Consider the following 18,010-nt stretch of genomic DNA (forward strand, 5'->3'; position numbering starts at 1 on the left):
GTTTAGTCATGAATAGGGACCCTTGTCAAAATACTTGATCGGTCGGGTTGTTACACGGTCTACTATTGATAGACAGTGAGATTTTGATATATTTATGAATAATCTTCCTCATTTTCCTTTATACAAAAACTACTTTCTTAAAAAAAAAAAAATTATTTTACATATTATATTAATTCTCATTTGTATTATATAATTAAAACAAATATTGTCAACCATAAATATCTATTTTCCGTTATATCATAACTCTTATTATTTTTAGCAAGATATTGAAATTCAAATGTAACATAATATTTATTTATAAAAAAAAAATCTTAAATTATGATATTTTATTTTGTTGAAAAAATAACATAAAAAAATAATATAAATTGTATTAATTTAAAAAGAAATTCAAATTGATAAAAACAAATACGTAATCTAAGTTCAAATTATATCAAACTAACTATAAATTAATAAATAGTCATAAGGGCATTCTTGAAATATTATGTAAGTTAAAACATTCCCAGTAGAAATCCCATGAAACAACCCCGTTATCCAAATATTCCCAGATAGAACAAACATGATAATCTAAAGAGATAATAGACATCTATGATTTTGTATATCTATAATTTCAGACATCTAAGATTTTGATTATCTACCTTCTCAAGAAAAACAAATGGCTCGTAAAAGTCAAGGTCTTGGATCAACTCTCTTTTTTTTTTTTTGGTCAAAATTATTTCTTCCCATATTATTTTATTTCTTTAATTTTCCATCTACATAATTTTTTGAAGTTTTATTTTTATTTCTACACATATTATTTTTATTTCTTAAATTTGTCATGTTTATTTAATTCGTAATTTTGTAATGTGTATACTTTTTTTTTTTAATGAAGAATACGTATAAGTTACCCATTATTTAACTTATTTGTTAATTTATTTATCTAATTTTATATATTATTTGAATTATAAATTCTTAATTTTGCAACAAACACACAATTTTAAATTATATTTATTTATTTCATTTTCCAATAAGTGAGGTAGAAAATATTTGAACCTCAAACTTCTACGTAAATAATAAAAGCTTTATGGTAGTTGAAATATGCTATACAACATTTGAAGAATATAAATATTTTGTTTATTCTTAATAGTTTTGCTTCAAGACTAGTTTGTATTAGATAATATGAGCTTTTAATATTTTTTTTAAATGTGTTGGATACATATTATGTTTTTTTTATATATTATATAAAAAAAATTATACCTAAACCATAAAAAGAGAAAAATAACAAAAAAAAAAAAAAGTTTGCAAACAAGATTTTGCTTTTGTTTCTTTTATTGTTACTGTTATTATTATTTTCTTTTCAAGAAGTAAGAACATTAATTGTTACCAAACATATTCTTATATCTAGTTTTTAGAAAATAAGCAACAGGTAATGGAAAACAAGAAATAAGATACAAAAACATTATCCCGGGCTTACCTCTAGTCCTCCACTAACTTCGTGTATTATCACGTTTATGCTTTATCATATATCTTTTGGGAGATGATGAAGGTAACTAAAAAGATCTCCACCTTGTGGACAAGTTCCGACACACCCCTAATCCAATGTGCCCTTTCAAACAAAAAAAAAAAAACTGTATATATTTTTTTGTTTAATCAACTTTTAATTCTTCTCCTTTAAAAAAAAAAAAAATCCAAAATCACTCCTATAAATGGATGAAAGATCAAATTATTGAAAAAACGTGAGAATATTTGATTAACCAAAGCAATGATTAACCAACCACCAACTATAAATACATTATTTGGCTTTTTCCTTTAAAAGATGTATCTTAATTAAATTTACTACATTATTTGGCTTATTAAACCAAAGCAATGATTAACCAGCCACCCACTATAAATACACAAGGCTTCCTGTTTTCAAAAATTCAAAGTGAGAGAATTAGAATTTCAAGTAGTTGAATTTTCCATTTCAAGTAGTTATATCTTCTCTATAACTTTCCATTTAGCAATGGCATTATTGAAACTTGCAATGGTTTTTATAGTGTATTTGTTGGTTGTTGTAGTTGAATTTTCTGATTGTTTTAGTTTCAATTGCACAGTGTCATTAGATGGTACTGGGAATTTTGTTGAAGTTAATGATGCTATAGCAGCAGCACCAAATTTTAGCACGACGAGATTTTATTAAAAACCTAAATATATTAATTGCCATTTAGGGTTTTTGCATGTCTATACCTTATAATATGTCTAGGTGCACTTACTGATCTCTCAACCACTAGTACTTTGAGATGTCTAGGTGCACTTATTGATCTCTCAACCACTAGTACTTCGTTAAAAACTAAGATGAGCAATGGTAATAATTTAAATGAAAGTTTATTGTCAATGTTTCGTCTTAAGAAAACCCTAAACGCCAGCCCTAAATGGTATGCTGGTTTCAGGCAACCATTGAGTCCCATTAATAAAGGTTTCAACAGTAAAACTTGCAACATCCTTTGCATTATGTAATACATGGAAACCAGGCCAGTTCACTCTTTGGGAAGTATTAGCCCCTGCACCTCTGTTGTTGTATTCTGCATAAAACAGTAGATTCGTCGGTACTCCTGGCCACTCCAACCATCCTTTAGGCTGAACCACGTCATCAAGAAATGACTCTATGAATATAACCATTGAATATTTTCTCCATGGTCGTCCAAGGAACACCATTACCTTGTCCTTACTTGATGCTATCTCCGACGACACGGTCACATTACAGTTTTGGAAGACAAAGCCACTCGGATCATCTTTACGATTTTTGGATTGTGCAGTTACGGTACTCTCAATGCTAGGTAATCGAGCAAATATATTACAATCTTGAAATATTGTAAGCCCGTTTCCGAAAATGAAGTCAATACTTCCATATATATCGCATTCTTTGAAAAATTGGAGATCTGATGCAGCAAAGAGAGTGTCTTGATAACCCAAAAACACACACTTATAATATGCTGTGTGCTTGGCTTGGTCAACAACAGCAATTGCTTGGCCCCCCTTTGGTCCAGCAGAGTTTTCAAAAGTCAAGAACTGAGCCATGAAGTTTTCTCCATTTACAGCTACCAAAATCAAACATTCTTTTAGTAATTAAAAAATTTTGGTATTTGAAAATTTTCTTATTTGACAAAATTTTAATAATAAAACCAATTTTTCAAAACCATATTTTCAGCTTTCAAAACATCGGTTGAATTTTTGAAAGATTGGGAAAAGGTAGGTAATAAAACAAGAAATTTAAGCTTCGTATGGTAACTATTTAGTTTTTAGTTTTTAAGAATTAAGCCTATTTTCTTCAAATTTTTTATAATTATTTGTGTCTATCTTATGTACAAGAGTTGGATTCTTAACCAAATTAAAAAAAACAAAAACAAGTTTTCTAAAATCTATATTTTTGTTTTGAAAATTTGACTTGGTTTTTGAAAACATAGGTAAGAAATAGACAACAAAGCAAGAAATTTAGTGGTTGAATAAGTGCATTGTTTAGTTTTCAAAAACGAAAACTAAGAATGAAATGGTTAACAAACGGGAACCTTATTAGTGAAATTGGTATTTTAGGTTTAATTTTAAAAAATCAAAAACAAAAAACCATATAGTTACCAAGCAAACAAGCTAGGGTTATGATGGAGAAGAATTGAAGCTTACTGAGAGTTGCAGTAGTTGCTGTGGTGAAACCAGTTGCGTTACTTCGATTGTTAACAATGATGGTGGTAGAAGCATCATCCCCAATTAAAGCAATGAAAGTCTTTTGAGATGGAACTTCAACAATTTCTTTATAAATTCCCCGTTTCACGTGAATGTAAAATCTCGTCGTGCTAAAATTTGGTGCTGCTGCTATAGCATCATTAACTTTAACAAAATTCCCAGTACCATCTAATGACACTGTGCAATTGAAACTAAAACAATCAGAAAATTCAACTACAACAACCAACAAATACACTATAAAAACCATTGCATGTTTCAATAATGCCATTGCTAAATGGAAAGTTATAGAGAAGATATAACAACATGAAATGGAAAATTCAACTACTTGAAATGCTAATTCTCTCACTTTGAATTTTTGAAAACAGAAAGCCCTGTGTATTTATAGTGGGTGGCTGGTTAATCATTGCTTTGGTTTAATAAGCCAAATAATGTAGTAAATTTAATTAAGATACATCTTTTAAAGGAAAAAGCCAAATAATGTATTTATAGTTGGTGGTTGGTTAATCAAATATTCTCACGTTTTCTCAATAATTTGATCTTTCATCCATTTATTGGAGTGATTTTTTTTTTCTTTTTTTAATGGAGAAGAATGAAAAGTTGTTTAAAGAAAAAAATATATACAATTTTTTTTTTTGAAAGGCACATTGGATCAAGGGTGTGTCGGAACATGTCCACTAGGTGGAGACCTTTTTAGTTACCTTCATCGTCTCCCAAAAGATATATGATTAAGCATAAACGAGATATTACACGAAGTTAGTGGAGGGCTAGAGATAAGCCCGGGATAATGTTTTTGTGTCTTATATCCTGTTTTCCATTACCTATTGCTTATTTTCTAAAAACTAGATATAAGAATATGTTTGGTAACAATTAATGTTCTTATTTCTTCAAAAGAAAATAATAATAACAGTAACAATAAAAGAAACAAAAGCAAAAACTTATTTGCAAACTTTTTTTTTTTGGTTATTTTTCTCTTTTTATGGTTTAGATATAATTTAGTTATATAATATATAAAAAAACATAATACGTATCCAACACATTAAAAAAAATTATTAAAAGGTCGTATTATCTAATACAAACTAGTCTCGAAGCAAAACTAATAAGAATTCTCCGGAGTTGACACCACCTACTTGGCTGCATGGCAAAGTGTCTCCTCTTCATTCCATCAACGCAATGCTGTGGTCATCGCAAGCTAAGTGTCTTCTTCCCACATTCCCAATGCATGTGCCTCCAATATGACGCCACCACCTCAAATTCTTAAGGCTTAAGGCTTTCCTCCCAAGAAGACACATGATTTTGATGATGTTATCCTGATGATTTCATCCTTGTATGCGTCCAACTCTTGGTTGCTCAATTCCTAGTCCATAAGCTATGCATAGCCTCTACTCAACGCATAGCAAGTCAATTCACTATCATGACAATTCAACTTAGCCATTGCAAGGAGATAACCATCACCAACGCATAAGGTGATCATCCATTCTTGACGCATGGCTCACTCGCACGGCTTGCTTGGCATGGGTGCATGGTGCTGGCCACCAACGCATAAGTGTGTTGCATGGACTGGCCGCTTGACGCATGGGCGCGCTTGGCCACGTGGGCTACGCGCGGCGCCTTGACGCTTGGCTAGGTGCTTAGGTGCATGGGCGTGCTACTTCGATGCATGGGCATGCGGTGTGTGTTTGCCATCGCTCGCTTGCTCGCATGGGCGCATGGCATTGTGCTGCGGCTTGGCTGCATGGCAAGGCACCTCGACGCATGGCATGGCTGCTCGGCAGGGTGCTCACCGCATGGGCGTGGTCGCTCGACAGTGCGCTCAACGCACGAGCATGTCCACTCGATGCATTGTGTCCGACCGGGGCTGCTCGACGCATGGCATGGGTGCTGGCCGAGGCTGCTCAACACATGGCCTGGGCACTGGCCGAGGCTTCTCGACGCATGGCCTGGGCGCTGGCCGAGGCTGCTCGACGCATGACTAACTTTCCATGCATGCCTCGCCCACTCGTGTGCCTTCCAAAACATCATCTCCTTTTTCCTTCTTCAGCCGCATGCCTTCACCAACAACTCTTCCAATGCATCAACACCATCCTAACACACAAAATTCTATACTTAGCTAAATTTCAAAAATTTTCCCCAAAAGTTAACCTTCCAAATTTCCTTTTTTCTTCTAATTTCCACTCTTTTCTCTACCATTTTACCCTAGTTTCCACATCAACCTACTCGTCACACTAATCACAATAGGGAACATACTCAAGTAGAGAAATTGGGATTTAGGGTTCACATTTACCTCCCTCTTACAAAAATTTTGTCCTCAAAATTTTGCTACAAGTCCGTCAATTAAACAACTGCAGATACTTGTTTCTGATTTGCTCTTCGGCTTCGCACGTTGCTTCTTCCGTGTTATGGTTCAGCCATTGTACCTTTACCAATGGGATTGTCTTATTCCTTAAGACTTGTTTCTTTCTGTCAAGAATCTCCACTGGTTCCTTTTCATAGGACAAATTTTCTCTCAACTGTACCGGTTGCTCAGGCAATATATGGGTAGGATCTGGCACATACTTTCTAAGCATTGCCACATGAAACACATCATGAATACAAAATAATTCTAGAGGTAAATCTAATCTATATGCCATTGGGTCGACTCTTTCTATTATCTCATAAGGTCCAATATATCTCAAGCTTAATTTCCCATTCCTACCGAACCTGAGTATTCCTTTCCACGGAGATAACTTCAGAAATACTTTGTCACCAACTTCAAACTCTAATTCTCTTCTTCGCTTATCAGCGTAACTTTTTTGCCTATCTCGAGCTGTCTTAAGATTATCTCTTAGAATCTTAACGCTGTCTGATGTCTGTTGCATAAGTTCTGTACCTAGTAATTTCCTTTCACCAACTTCATCCCAACATATCGGAGTCCTACATGGCCTTCCGTATAGTGCCTCATATGGTGTCATCCCGATACTCGAATGGTAACTGTTGTTATACGCAAATTCGATTAACAACAGATGCGTATCCCAACTGCCCTTAAATTGCAATATACATGCTCTCAGCATGTCCTCTAATGTCTGGATGGTCCGTTCAGACTGACCATCTGTCTGTGGATGAAAAGCAATACTAAAATATAACTTGGTTCCCACAGCTTTCTGCAAACTAGGCCAAAACATTGATGTAAATCTGGAGTCTCGATCTGATACAATAGAAACTGGAACTCCAAACTGACTCATGACTCGATCAACATATAGCTTAGCTAATTGGTCTAGGGTATAAGTAACTTTAACAGGTAAAAACTTAGTTATTTTTGTCAATCTATCCACAATTACCCATATACCATCATTGCTCGCTAGTGTCTTAGGTAATCCAAACAGGACAGTTTTGGCTATATACTTGAACTTGATCTTATGATATGTCTCTATATATAGTTCGAGTATTCATGTTATAGCCAAGGATCTTAGTTTATTGGATTTAGGCTACAACTTCAATAACAACTTTATCGAAAAACTGAACAGAATATGTTTATTAATTTACAAACTACGAGTTTTAGGACATAAAATCCAACAGGCTATTGTAGCCGGATTTAGGGATGAGAATTTCCTCTGGTCCTTAGGCAATAAAGCAACTATGTCCTATGTCAAACTTATTTCTAGGGCACAAAAGTACATTAGCGTCGGGGAGCTTCTTCGCTCGTAAGGTGGTCAGAAAGAGAAAATAACCCGTTTGAACCATCAAAGGTCAAGAGGTCAAGAAGATGAATATTGGCATGAGAACAAGAAGAGAACGACAGAAGAATGGCCTGTAGCACATGAGAGAATAGCCCAAAAAGGTTTGCTACGTAGTAAGTTTGAACAGGTTCCCACGGTGGTCCCTATGGGGTGATCTTGATAGAATTCCAGCAAAAGGAAATGTTGAAGTGGCCAGCCAAGCTGAAGGCCAGTTCATACTGAAGAAATAGAGACAAATATTGTCTCTTTCATAAGGACCATGGGCACACCCTTGCAAAATGTTTTGACCTCAAAGAGGCTATAGAAACTCTAATTCAACGAGGTCAGCTGAAGGAATATGTGGGAAAAGGCAGCAACCAGAATGGTAACCAAAGCAGAATAACTTGAAGCAAGAGAGTTCACATGCTAACATCACCTAGAGAAATTAAGACATTCCTGGGTGGTCTAGCTAGAGGCGATTCTAGCAAAAAGCGAAAGAACAAAGCACGTGAGGCCAAACTCTTTCAAGGGTCTAGGAGGTATGTTTTACTATTGTAGTAGATCAAATTATTGATTTCTCTGAGGAAGATGCAGTAGATATACATCAGCCTCACAATGATGCTTTAGTTGTGTCTTTGGCCATAGCGAATATCAAGATGCATCAAATTCTAGTGTATAGAGGCAGTTCAACGGACATCTTATCTATCTGCGCCTTCGATGCTATGAGATTGAGGCACAAATTTTTGAAAAAAAATGCAACCCCATTGTTAGGGTTCAACGGGCAGTCGGTATATCCAGAAGGTAGCATAGAACTCCTATTCACCTTTGGCGGAAAATATTTATATTCTTTAAATGTTGCCAAAATTTGATCTGCATTGTTTTCTCTTACTCGAGACATTTGCATTAAATAATGTCAATATATATCCAACTCAATTATATTCGTATCTAAATGTTGTATAGCGTATTTCAACTACTATAAAGCTTGTATTATTTACGTAGAAGTTCGAGGTTCAAATATTTTCTACCTCACTTATTGGAAAATGAAATAAATAAATATAATTTAAAATTGTGTGTGTTTGTTGCAAAATTTAGAATTTATAATTCAAATAATATAAAAAATAGATAAATAAATTAACAAATAAAATTAACAAATAAGTTAAATAATAGGTAACTTATACGTATTCATCATTAAAAAAAAGTATACACATTGCAAAATTAAGAATTAAATAAACATGACAAATTTAAGAAATAAAAATAATATGTATAGAAATAAAAATAAAAATTTTAAAAATTGTGTAGATGGAAAATAAAAGAAATAAAATAATATGGGAAGAAATAATTTTGACAAAAAAAAAAAAACGAGTTGACCCAAGACCTTGACTTTTACGAGCCATTTGTTTTTCTTGAGAAGGTAGATAACCAAAATCTTAGATGTCTGAAATTATAGATATATAAAATTATAGATGTCCATTATCTCTTTAGATTATCATGTTTGTTCTATCTGGGAATATTTGGATAACGGGGCTTGTTTCATGGGATTTCTATTGGGAATGTCTTCAACTTACATAATATTTCAAGAATGCCCTTACGACTATTTATTAATTTATAGTTAATTTGATCTAATTTGAACTTAGATTACATATTTGTTTTTATCAATTTGAATTTCTTTTTAAATTAATACAATTTATATTATTTTTTTATGTTATTTTTTAACAAAATAAAATATCATAATTTAAGATTTTTTTTATAAATAAATATTAAGTTACGTTTGAATTTCAATATCTTACTAAAAATAATAAGAATTATGATATAATGGAAAACAGATATTTATGGTTGACAATATTTGTTTTAATTAGTTATGTGAATCTTTATCCGGTTTAATATGTTTTACAGGTATTCAGATCAAATTTTTAAAAATTACAAACGTTATATTAAATTTTAATACTCCCCACACATATAGGATCTCCCGACGCAGTTTAAAACGGCGTCGGGAGTTATAGTGGAACTCCATACGCACAAACGGCGTCAGGGGTTATGGGGGAACTCCCGATGCCTATGTGGTTCGTCGGGAGATCCCGGAACTATGGGTCTAATCACTATATTTCTAGTATTGGGTTCAAAAGAAGTACATTTGACATATGTGTTTATGTAAATCAAGGTTCTTACGAGGACAAGGTTTACCTACTCATATATGTAGATGACATATTGCTGGCAGGTAGGTCCAAAGAAGATTTATCCCATGTTAAAAACCTCTTAAACAGAGAGTTTGATATGAAGGACATAAAAAAACAACCAAGGTCATAGGAATAGAGATCCAAAGGAACAAAGAGGAATATATTCTAAGCATCCATCAGTCAAATTATTGTGAGAAGATCCTTAAACGGTTCAACATGAATGATGCCAAACCTGTGAGTTTACCTATTATGCAACACTTTAAGCTTTCCTCGGCTAACTCTCCTAAAGATTCTTACCAAGAACATCAGAAACAGACGATTATCATACCTTACAGTCAAGCAGTCAAAAGCCTAATGAATTCAGTGATTTCTACCAGACCTGATCTCTCATATTCAGCTAGATTAGTTAGTAGATATATGTTTAATCCTGCTATAGACACTGGGAAGCTACTAAATTGGTCCTAAGGTTTTTGGTTTGGTCTAAAAACTCAAGATAGTCTACCAAAGGTCAACTGAACCAAACTTAGAGCTTTATGGATATGTAGATGCTGACTTTGCTGGTGATTTGGACAAAATGAGGTCCTTACCAGGTTACATTTTCCTTTATGGTCCTAATCTAATTAGCTAAAAAGCATCACTACAGCTTATAGTAGTCTTATCTACAATAGAAGATGAATATATGGCTTTAACAAAAGCAATGAAAGAGGTATTATAGCTCAAAGGATTGATGAAAGGCTTTGGAATAGATCAAACAGTGGTAAAACTCTACTTTGACAACAAAAGTGCTATACATTTGTCTCGAAATCCACAATACCACACTAGAACTAAGCACATTGATATCAAGCATCATTTCATTAGAGATCAAATTGAGACAGTGGAGATAGAAATTTTAAAGGTTCATACTTCAGATAATGCAGCTAACATGTTAACAAAACCTGATTCAAAGCTTAAATTGTTTAATTGTTTGAAATAGGTTGGCTTTGAGCTTCCAGACACATGGTAGACATATCAGTTAGAATCTGGAAGATGAGAAGATTGCAAGGCATTAGAATCAAGGTAGATAATCTAAAGAAGCTTTGATTCAAATACCTCAGTTTTTTATTTGTTTATAACTAAATTTGTAAACGGTCAGCTGGTATATCTCTATAAATACCACTTATTTTAAATTCAACATAGAGAGTTATCATCATTTTCTTTAGTTTTCTGTAAACAACATAAACTATCCGCAATCTTCATTAGTAAAATAATTCAGATCTTCAGTTGTCATCGAGTTCCATCGAGTATTTAACAGAGACTCGTCAGACGAAGAAGAGAATTCTCATCGAGGATCGAGTAGGAAGACGTCGAGCATCGAGTGTTGAGTATTGAGGATTTGGCACAATATTTTAGAGCCATTTCTTCATCTTTCCAGCGTTGATCTTGGGTATTTCGGGCCTTGTGAAGAGTGGTTAGACCATCAATTGTTTTATAGAATTGGAGGAGGTTGAGGAGGTTAACAAACACCTCGATCAAGTTTAATTTTACTCCACTTCTCGTACTTTTTGATCCAGTTTCTTTCTTTCACAACTTAGAATTCTGCTTTGTATAGCGATAAGTAATGTTTTTTTTTTTTTTTTTTTTGGCTGAATTAGTTGTTTGGTTTTATCTTTGCTTTGTTATTTCTCTGTTTCTTCGTTGGATCTCATCTTTGTGTGATCTCATATGAAAGCTAAGGCAATTAGATGTTGTGTGTAACAAAACCGTCATGACCTATGCGGTATACAAAATGTTGTATGTTATGCAAATTTCATTACATTCCTTCCATAATAGTCTCGTAGAAGCTTACTTCATCTTCTCATTGTTATTAAATGTGCTTGAATTTTAGTTTGAGAGTTTAAAATACGATGTGATGGGGCATGTGAATTAAATAAAGGAAATTTGGGAGATTAGATTGAAACTTTATAGTGGCCACTAGGATAAAATCCTACAAGTTTATTGTAAACAAAATATACTTGATAATAAATTTCCCTCTTTGGTTACTGTGTTCTATTTTGCTCTTTTTCTATAGCTTGGTGAGGAGGCATTATATACCTCTATTTGGATCTATGTCCAATAAAATTAATCTTGTTAAGAGGTAATATAAGATCACGATTGCAATTATTTTCTTCCTCTATAATGTGTTTAGGTTTCAAATCTTTTTGACTTCAGTTCCCAGAGAAACAAATACCCTATTCTTTTTATTCCTTGATTCAAGGCACATGGAATTTTCCAAATAGGTTAAGGCTTCAAAAATGACTGTTGTTTTCCTGTGAGGTACTAAAAACTGGTTTATTACTTTGGGTTGGGTATCGCTTGGTGTGGCTATTACTTTATTGATATGTATTGTCTTATGTTAGTATTCTCTGTTTTACTTTGGGTTAAGTTTTTATACTCTATTTTGTTATCTTTGAAATAACTCAATGTTGTTTATGTTTATGTATAAGTTTTGTTCTCCCCTACGAGTTTTGGACTTCAAGTTTATGCTAATAGAGATGGTCATTTCTAGATCCTAAAAAATTTTGGGTACGTAATAAGTAACTCTATTAGTATTATTTATATTTCAACTATGTTTTTGAGTTTCCATGTTAATTTTTTTAGCTTGTTTGATTATTGAGAGAATGGATAGTAAAATATCAATTTTATTTATGACATTTTTATAAACGTTTGATTATAGAATAGTGTGTTGGGTTAAAAATGCCTTTAAGTATTCTGCCATTGTTGAGGGCGAAAAAGTCCGAGAGTTATATGATTTTTTTGGTTAGATAAATATTTTGCACTTGAAATTTGTTGGAAGTTACTTTATGGATTTTGTTTATAGGTTTTTTTTTTTCATCTTTATTTTGTTTATAGACAATAAACACAACTTGGAGTTAATTAGATTTGTAATATCAACAATTTGTAATTTATTAAGTTTATGTTTTGTTCAACTCTATATGTAAGATACTAATTAATATATTTCTTCTTTTCTTTTCTTTTCTTTTTTTTTTGATAATTTGAATCTTGTATAAATACTTATCTAGATATATACATTTTGATTATGTGAATTATAAATACATTTTGTCACGTTTAATGTGTAGCATAGTATAAAACACAATAATAGTAACATGAACACAATCGAGAAGACATAAAAAGTTCATAAAGAAAGCTCTAAAAATTTTAAAAAGTTATGGAATGGAAATTGTTTGAACATTTGATGGCTGATTTGGCGTTCAGTAAACAGTTATGGTTTCCAATAAATGCTATAATAGATGAACATTAACCTCGGGCTATAAAAGCATTTTTATATTTTTTTTCAAAATGCGATCATTGTGGTTTGCAAAATGCTATAAAAAATTAAGTTTTTCACAGCATATTACTAACTGCTATAAAAAGGTTAGACTTTTAATAGCATTTTAAAAATGCTACAAAAGGCCTTATACTTTTAATATTGTGGGCTTACACGACTTTGTAAAAAACGCTATAAAAGGTCTATAATAGCGTTTTTTTCGAAGCTATCGTAGGTCTGCTTTCCTTGAGTGGACAACGACATTTATTAGATTCTTATTGCAATGATTTTCTAAGTTGTTGCACAATATTGCAACAGATTTTTGTTTTCTATTGCAGAAGTGGTACTACTACAAAATCAATAACAGTAGTAATTTTATCTTTGATGATCGAAAAAGTGTTGCAATATTTGCCTTTTCTATGATTGATAAATATGGTCACTATTGCGACAATTTTCTTTACTTATTGCATACAGCACTAACAATTATAATATAAAACTTTTTTAATAAATTCTATTCATTTTTTTTATTAATAACTCTGTAAATACATTCATGACATTGGCTAAGACTTAACATACTATATATGAATTTGAATACTTGCCTTTTTAAACCTATAGTGAACAGGCAATTGAGAAAAAGACATGTTTATTATTATGTTTGTTTGTTGTTTTTTTTTTCTTTTTTTTCTTTTTTTAAGTTAACATGACCAAGGGTAGAATATTAGAGATTTCATATTCTTCTTTATGTTTTTAGTTTCACAGAGCTTAACGATGTGTATTTGGTAGACAATTTGGATTTTGTTTCTGAAAAAAGTTTTCGAATTTTGTAGTCGAAATAGTGAAAATTCTAAAAAGAACATTTTTATGTTTTCATTTTATCCAGATACTGAGTTTCCAATTTTTAAAATGTAGAGTTATATAAATAGAGATAAAAATATTTTGAAGTACAATATGTCATGTTATGAACTCAATTTACCTTTAGAAAATATAATATTTATTATTTAATATGTTATAAATTATATGATATTAAAAGATAATAATTATATGATTTTTTAAACATACATCATATTCATAAATTAATAATAGTTTATTGTCAACTAAATACTCATAGGTAACTACAACTAGTTTTATGTTTATAAATTTATAGTATCAAATACATTTTAAACATTAATTTAAATTAAATTTTAATTTTTCAATATGGTACCAAACACATATATGAAAATATAAAATACAAATCTAGTTTTATCGAACACAAATCTATTTAAATATATGGTTTGAGAACGGTTGCTATTTTATTTAACATTCGTTCATCGCTGTGTTTATATGTTGTGATTGCTTTAGTAGTACACTATTGCTACATTATCTAAAGCATTGCAATATCACTGCTGCAATATACCCTATTATTGCAATTACTATATATGTTGGGAATTCAATGTCATAGGAGAAGCAAATCAACCATAAATCGGATAAAAAAATTTAAAAAGTAAAGACCAAAGAGAATAGAGAGATAGACACAAATGATTATAGTGGTTCGGCCAAAGCCTACATTTACGATATGAACCAGAGGAGCAATTTGATTCAACAATATTAAATGGAGAGATGATTTCAGAATCGCTCGCATGAAAAAACGAAAAACTCAAGCCTCTTTATAATATAGAGCAATGTAAAAATTCACTCCTAAATACACCAGATTCAGTGTTGACCAAATTACCAATAAACTAACCATTGTCAAAATAAACCCAAGTGATTAGAACTATGGTTACATGATCAAAGAGTGACAATTGAGAGTCAAACGTTCTTTTGTTCCATTTGCTAGATGACTGTTTAAGTCCATAAATGGACTTTTGTATCTAGAAAACTAGGTGTTCTCATCCAAAGTTCCATACAAGAATGTGATAGTTACATCCATTTGTTCCAATTCTAAATTTAATTGGACAACCATAGAAAGTAGTACTCGAATGAATGAGTGTCGAACTACAGGTGAAAACACTTCGTTATAACACATACCCTCTTATTGGGTGAAACCTTTAGCCAGAAGGCGGGCTTTATAACAAGGTTCAGAAAAGCCTTTTATACTTGGTTTAATTCTGTAAAGCCCTTTACAATCAACAACTTTCTAATTTTCAAGTTTATTCACAACTGTCCAAGTTTTGTCTTTATGCAGTGATTCAATTTCCTTATCCATGACTTTCAACCAATCCTTAGATTCACTAGCATGGATGGCTTGTTTATAAGTATTTTTTTTCACATAACGAATCGTCCCAACAATTTAAAGAAAACGCAACATAATCAGCCTCTTCATAACGACTTCGGGGTCTTATAGTTCATCTTTCTTTATCCCTAGCTAGTTGATTCAATAACAATTTATTGAATTTTCAGAATAAGTTTTATAGTTTACAAACCATGAGTTTTAGTACATAAAACCCAATAAACTCCCACTTGGACTAAAGCTCCAGTGGTAACTCATATATATGAATATATAAGACTAAGTTTCTGAGATTTATTAGAGACATACAATAAACTAGGGCATCCCATACCCATGGTTTATCATTCTAATATCACATACCCAATATTTCTCCCACTTGCCCTAGGTTATTAACCTGTTATTCCTAGTCATAGGTGATTTTCCAACACTTTAGCTGAGAGAATCATTATAAACATGTTAGTGTACAATAGACTTTTAATTAAACTATATGGGGAATGCATCTTATTCTCAATAATGACCAGGAAGTCATACTTTCCCCCCACTACATTGAGGTACTCTCAACTCTTTGAGTAAGACGCATCTGACATGTCTTAACAACTCTTGTTAACAGTGTTAATTCAATAGCTCTTTATCAAATACATCTAGAAATCTTTAAACTTTTTATACTTGGATCTAATCAATTTCTAGTCGTTTTAAATATCTAAATATTTGCAAATAGCTTATACTAGTTTGATTCTTAACAGAAGTTATTGTGAGATAGAACAAACATAATTTTCGAAAATGAACATTTCATTTACAACAAAAATATATACGTTTTGTTCTTTACAAGATAAGAAAAGCAAGTAAAATTATCATCAAATGACAACATCTCCCACTGGTTAAGCTGAGCAAGCGGTCCTCAGGAACTAGTTCCCCTGTTTTTCTTTCTCTACTCTCTTCTCAGCAAGGTACTGAGGGCAATGTCTCTTCCAATGCCCTTCTTCGATGCAGTGAAAATACTTTCCTTTGTCTGCAGTGTTGTTCTTGCCTTTCTTTCCAGTGGGTTTCTTCTTCCCTTTCCCGTTGTTCTTCTTAACATGAATACTTTTACTCTATGAAAAGGAAGCAACATCAGGATATTTGGAGGACGTTTCTCCCTTCTCAGCAGTACTAACGTTTACTTATGATTCCAGACCTTTAGTTCTCAACATAGTCTTGTAAGGCTGTAGCTCATTCACTAGAGTAGTCAAACTGTATTCAATTTTATTCATGAGTTCATTCATGCAAAACTACAGAAAACTCATCAGGAAAGATTCTAAAATAAAACCGACTTGACTTCTCTCATCACCAACAACGTCGTTTACTTCCGCCACATTAAAGTGGAGCATCATGTCCAGTACATGTTCACAGACAGAGGCCCCCTCTTTTATGTGGTTGTTGTGAATGTACTTTGTAGCATCATGCCTTAGGGTGAAGGATGGTTGTCTGAGCATCCCTCGTAGAGATTCCATAAACTCTTTGGCAATACCTATATCCTCATGTTTCTTCGCTAAAACATCAGATATGCATGAAAGGATATAAGCACGGGCTTTATCATTTGCCGTGATCCATCTATCATACGCTTCCCGAATAGTTTAATTTGTGTTAAAGCTCGGAATGGGAGGACAATCTTCTATTAAGACGAACTGCAAATCGTCTATCACCAGTATAGTATTCAAATTTGATTTCCAGGTTTCATAATTATCCCCAATCAGTTTATCAGACGCCAACAATTGTACTAGTGAACTCGTCATTCTGAAATTACAAAAAAAAATTCCCCATTTTAATGCTACAGAAGCCTTAATACCTAATGGTGTGCACTAGACCTGACTCAGCTCACTATTCAGCTTGGTGAGTAGGTATATGTGAAATCCAGATAAGGCACATTGAGAGGCTACTGAGTGGGTCTTTAGGTACCTAGTTAGATCTCAGAAGACGAGCCTCTTATATATACACCTTGATACAACTAGTTTAATAGGGTATGATTTTCAGTTTAGGGGAAATACTATTAGTTGGAAATCTTAACTTACAGTCTATATAAGCTCTATCTACCACAAAGAACAGAATTCATTGCATTAACAAAGGTCGTAAAGGGAGTTAAATGGCTTTAAGAACTACTATCAGACTTTGGTTTCAATCAGAAAACAATAAGCATAAAATGTTGATAACAAAATGAAATTATCTAACTAAAAATCATTAGTTTCATGATAGAACAAAATAGTAGACATACAAATGCACATTATCATAAATGAAATAGAAAGGGGAATTCAGAATGGGAAAAGTTAAACATAAGAAAACTTATCTGACTGTCTAACTAAGGTAGTAGTGCATTCTAAACTCGAGTACTACCTAGGTCTACTAAAAGTAGTAGACCAAGAAGCTGAAGGTTAAGCTACAAAACAAATTCAAGGTATGAGAGATTTTTAGCTCAAGGTGGAGAGTTATAAAAGAAAATGAGCTTACCTTAACAGATCAAGCTTCAGTTGAACCTCCTTTGTTCTAGCTTACCTCATACAAGAAACAAAATGTCTAAAAGTAGTTGGACCGTGAGATTCCTATGTTGCGCCTGCTGGTTTGCTTTAAGCGGCTCTTTGCTAGTAATTTAATGATGACTATCCTCACGGAGGGTTGTAACGATTTGGAACAACTCAAACTCCAAGATGGATAGGATTTTTGAGGTCCATTCCCAACCTTGACTTTCCATTTCGGTAGCACAGTTGGGACCGACCTCTAATGTCTGAAAACGGAGGGTTACACTTACAGAAGTATTAAAGTGTTAATAATTTCTGACCAAAAGCGGTAGCCAGATGACTATCGGAATATGAGTTATTCTAGAGATAATATTTAGTTAAGAATGTCTTGCTGTAGTATCGTTTCAAAAAATAATTTGGGGTATATTATTATTTTGCTAAAACTTGATTGGATTTAAAAGCAATTCACTTATAAT

At 32.6% G+C, this 18,010-nt stretch overlaps 1 protein-coding gene across 1 annotated transcript; it reads right to left on the reverse strand.

Moving 5' to 3' along the window:
- Positions 1-2,370: 2,370 nt before the first annotated feature.
- On the reverse strand, positions 2,371-3,961 carry LOC120079137 (probable pectinesterase/pectinesterase inhibitor 39). The gene is made up of 2 exons (XM_039033316.1): positions 3,589-3,961; positions 2,371-3,053 (listed from the first exon to the last, which is right to left on the reverse strand). Exons 1-2 carry the CDS (start codon positions 3,959-3,961, stop codon positions 2,371-2,373), a joined length of 1,056 nt encoding a protein of 351 aa, XP_038889244.1.
- Positions 3,962-18,010: the final 14,049 nt, after the last annotated feature.

The sequence above is a fragment of the Benincasa hispida genome, chromosome 6 (assembly GCF_009727055.1).
Source record: "Benincasa hispida cultivar B227 chromosome 6, ASM972705v1, whole genome shotgun sequence".
Lineage (NCBI taxonomy): Eukaryota > Viridiplantae > Streptophyta > Magnoliopsida > Cucurbitales > Cucurbitaceae > Benincasa > Benincasa hispida.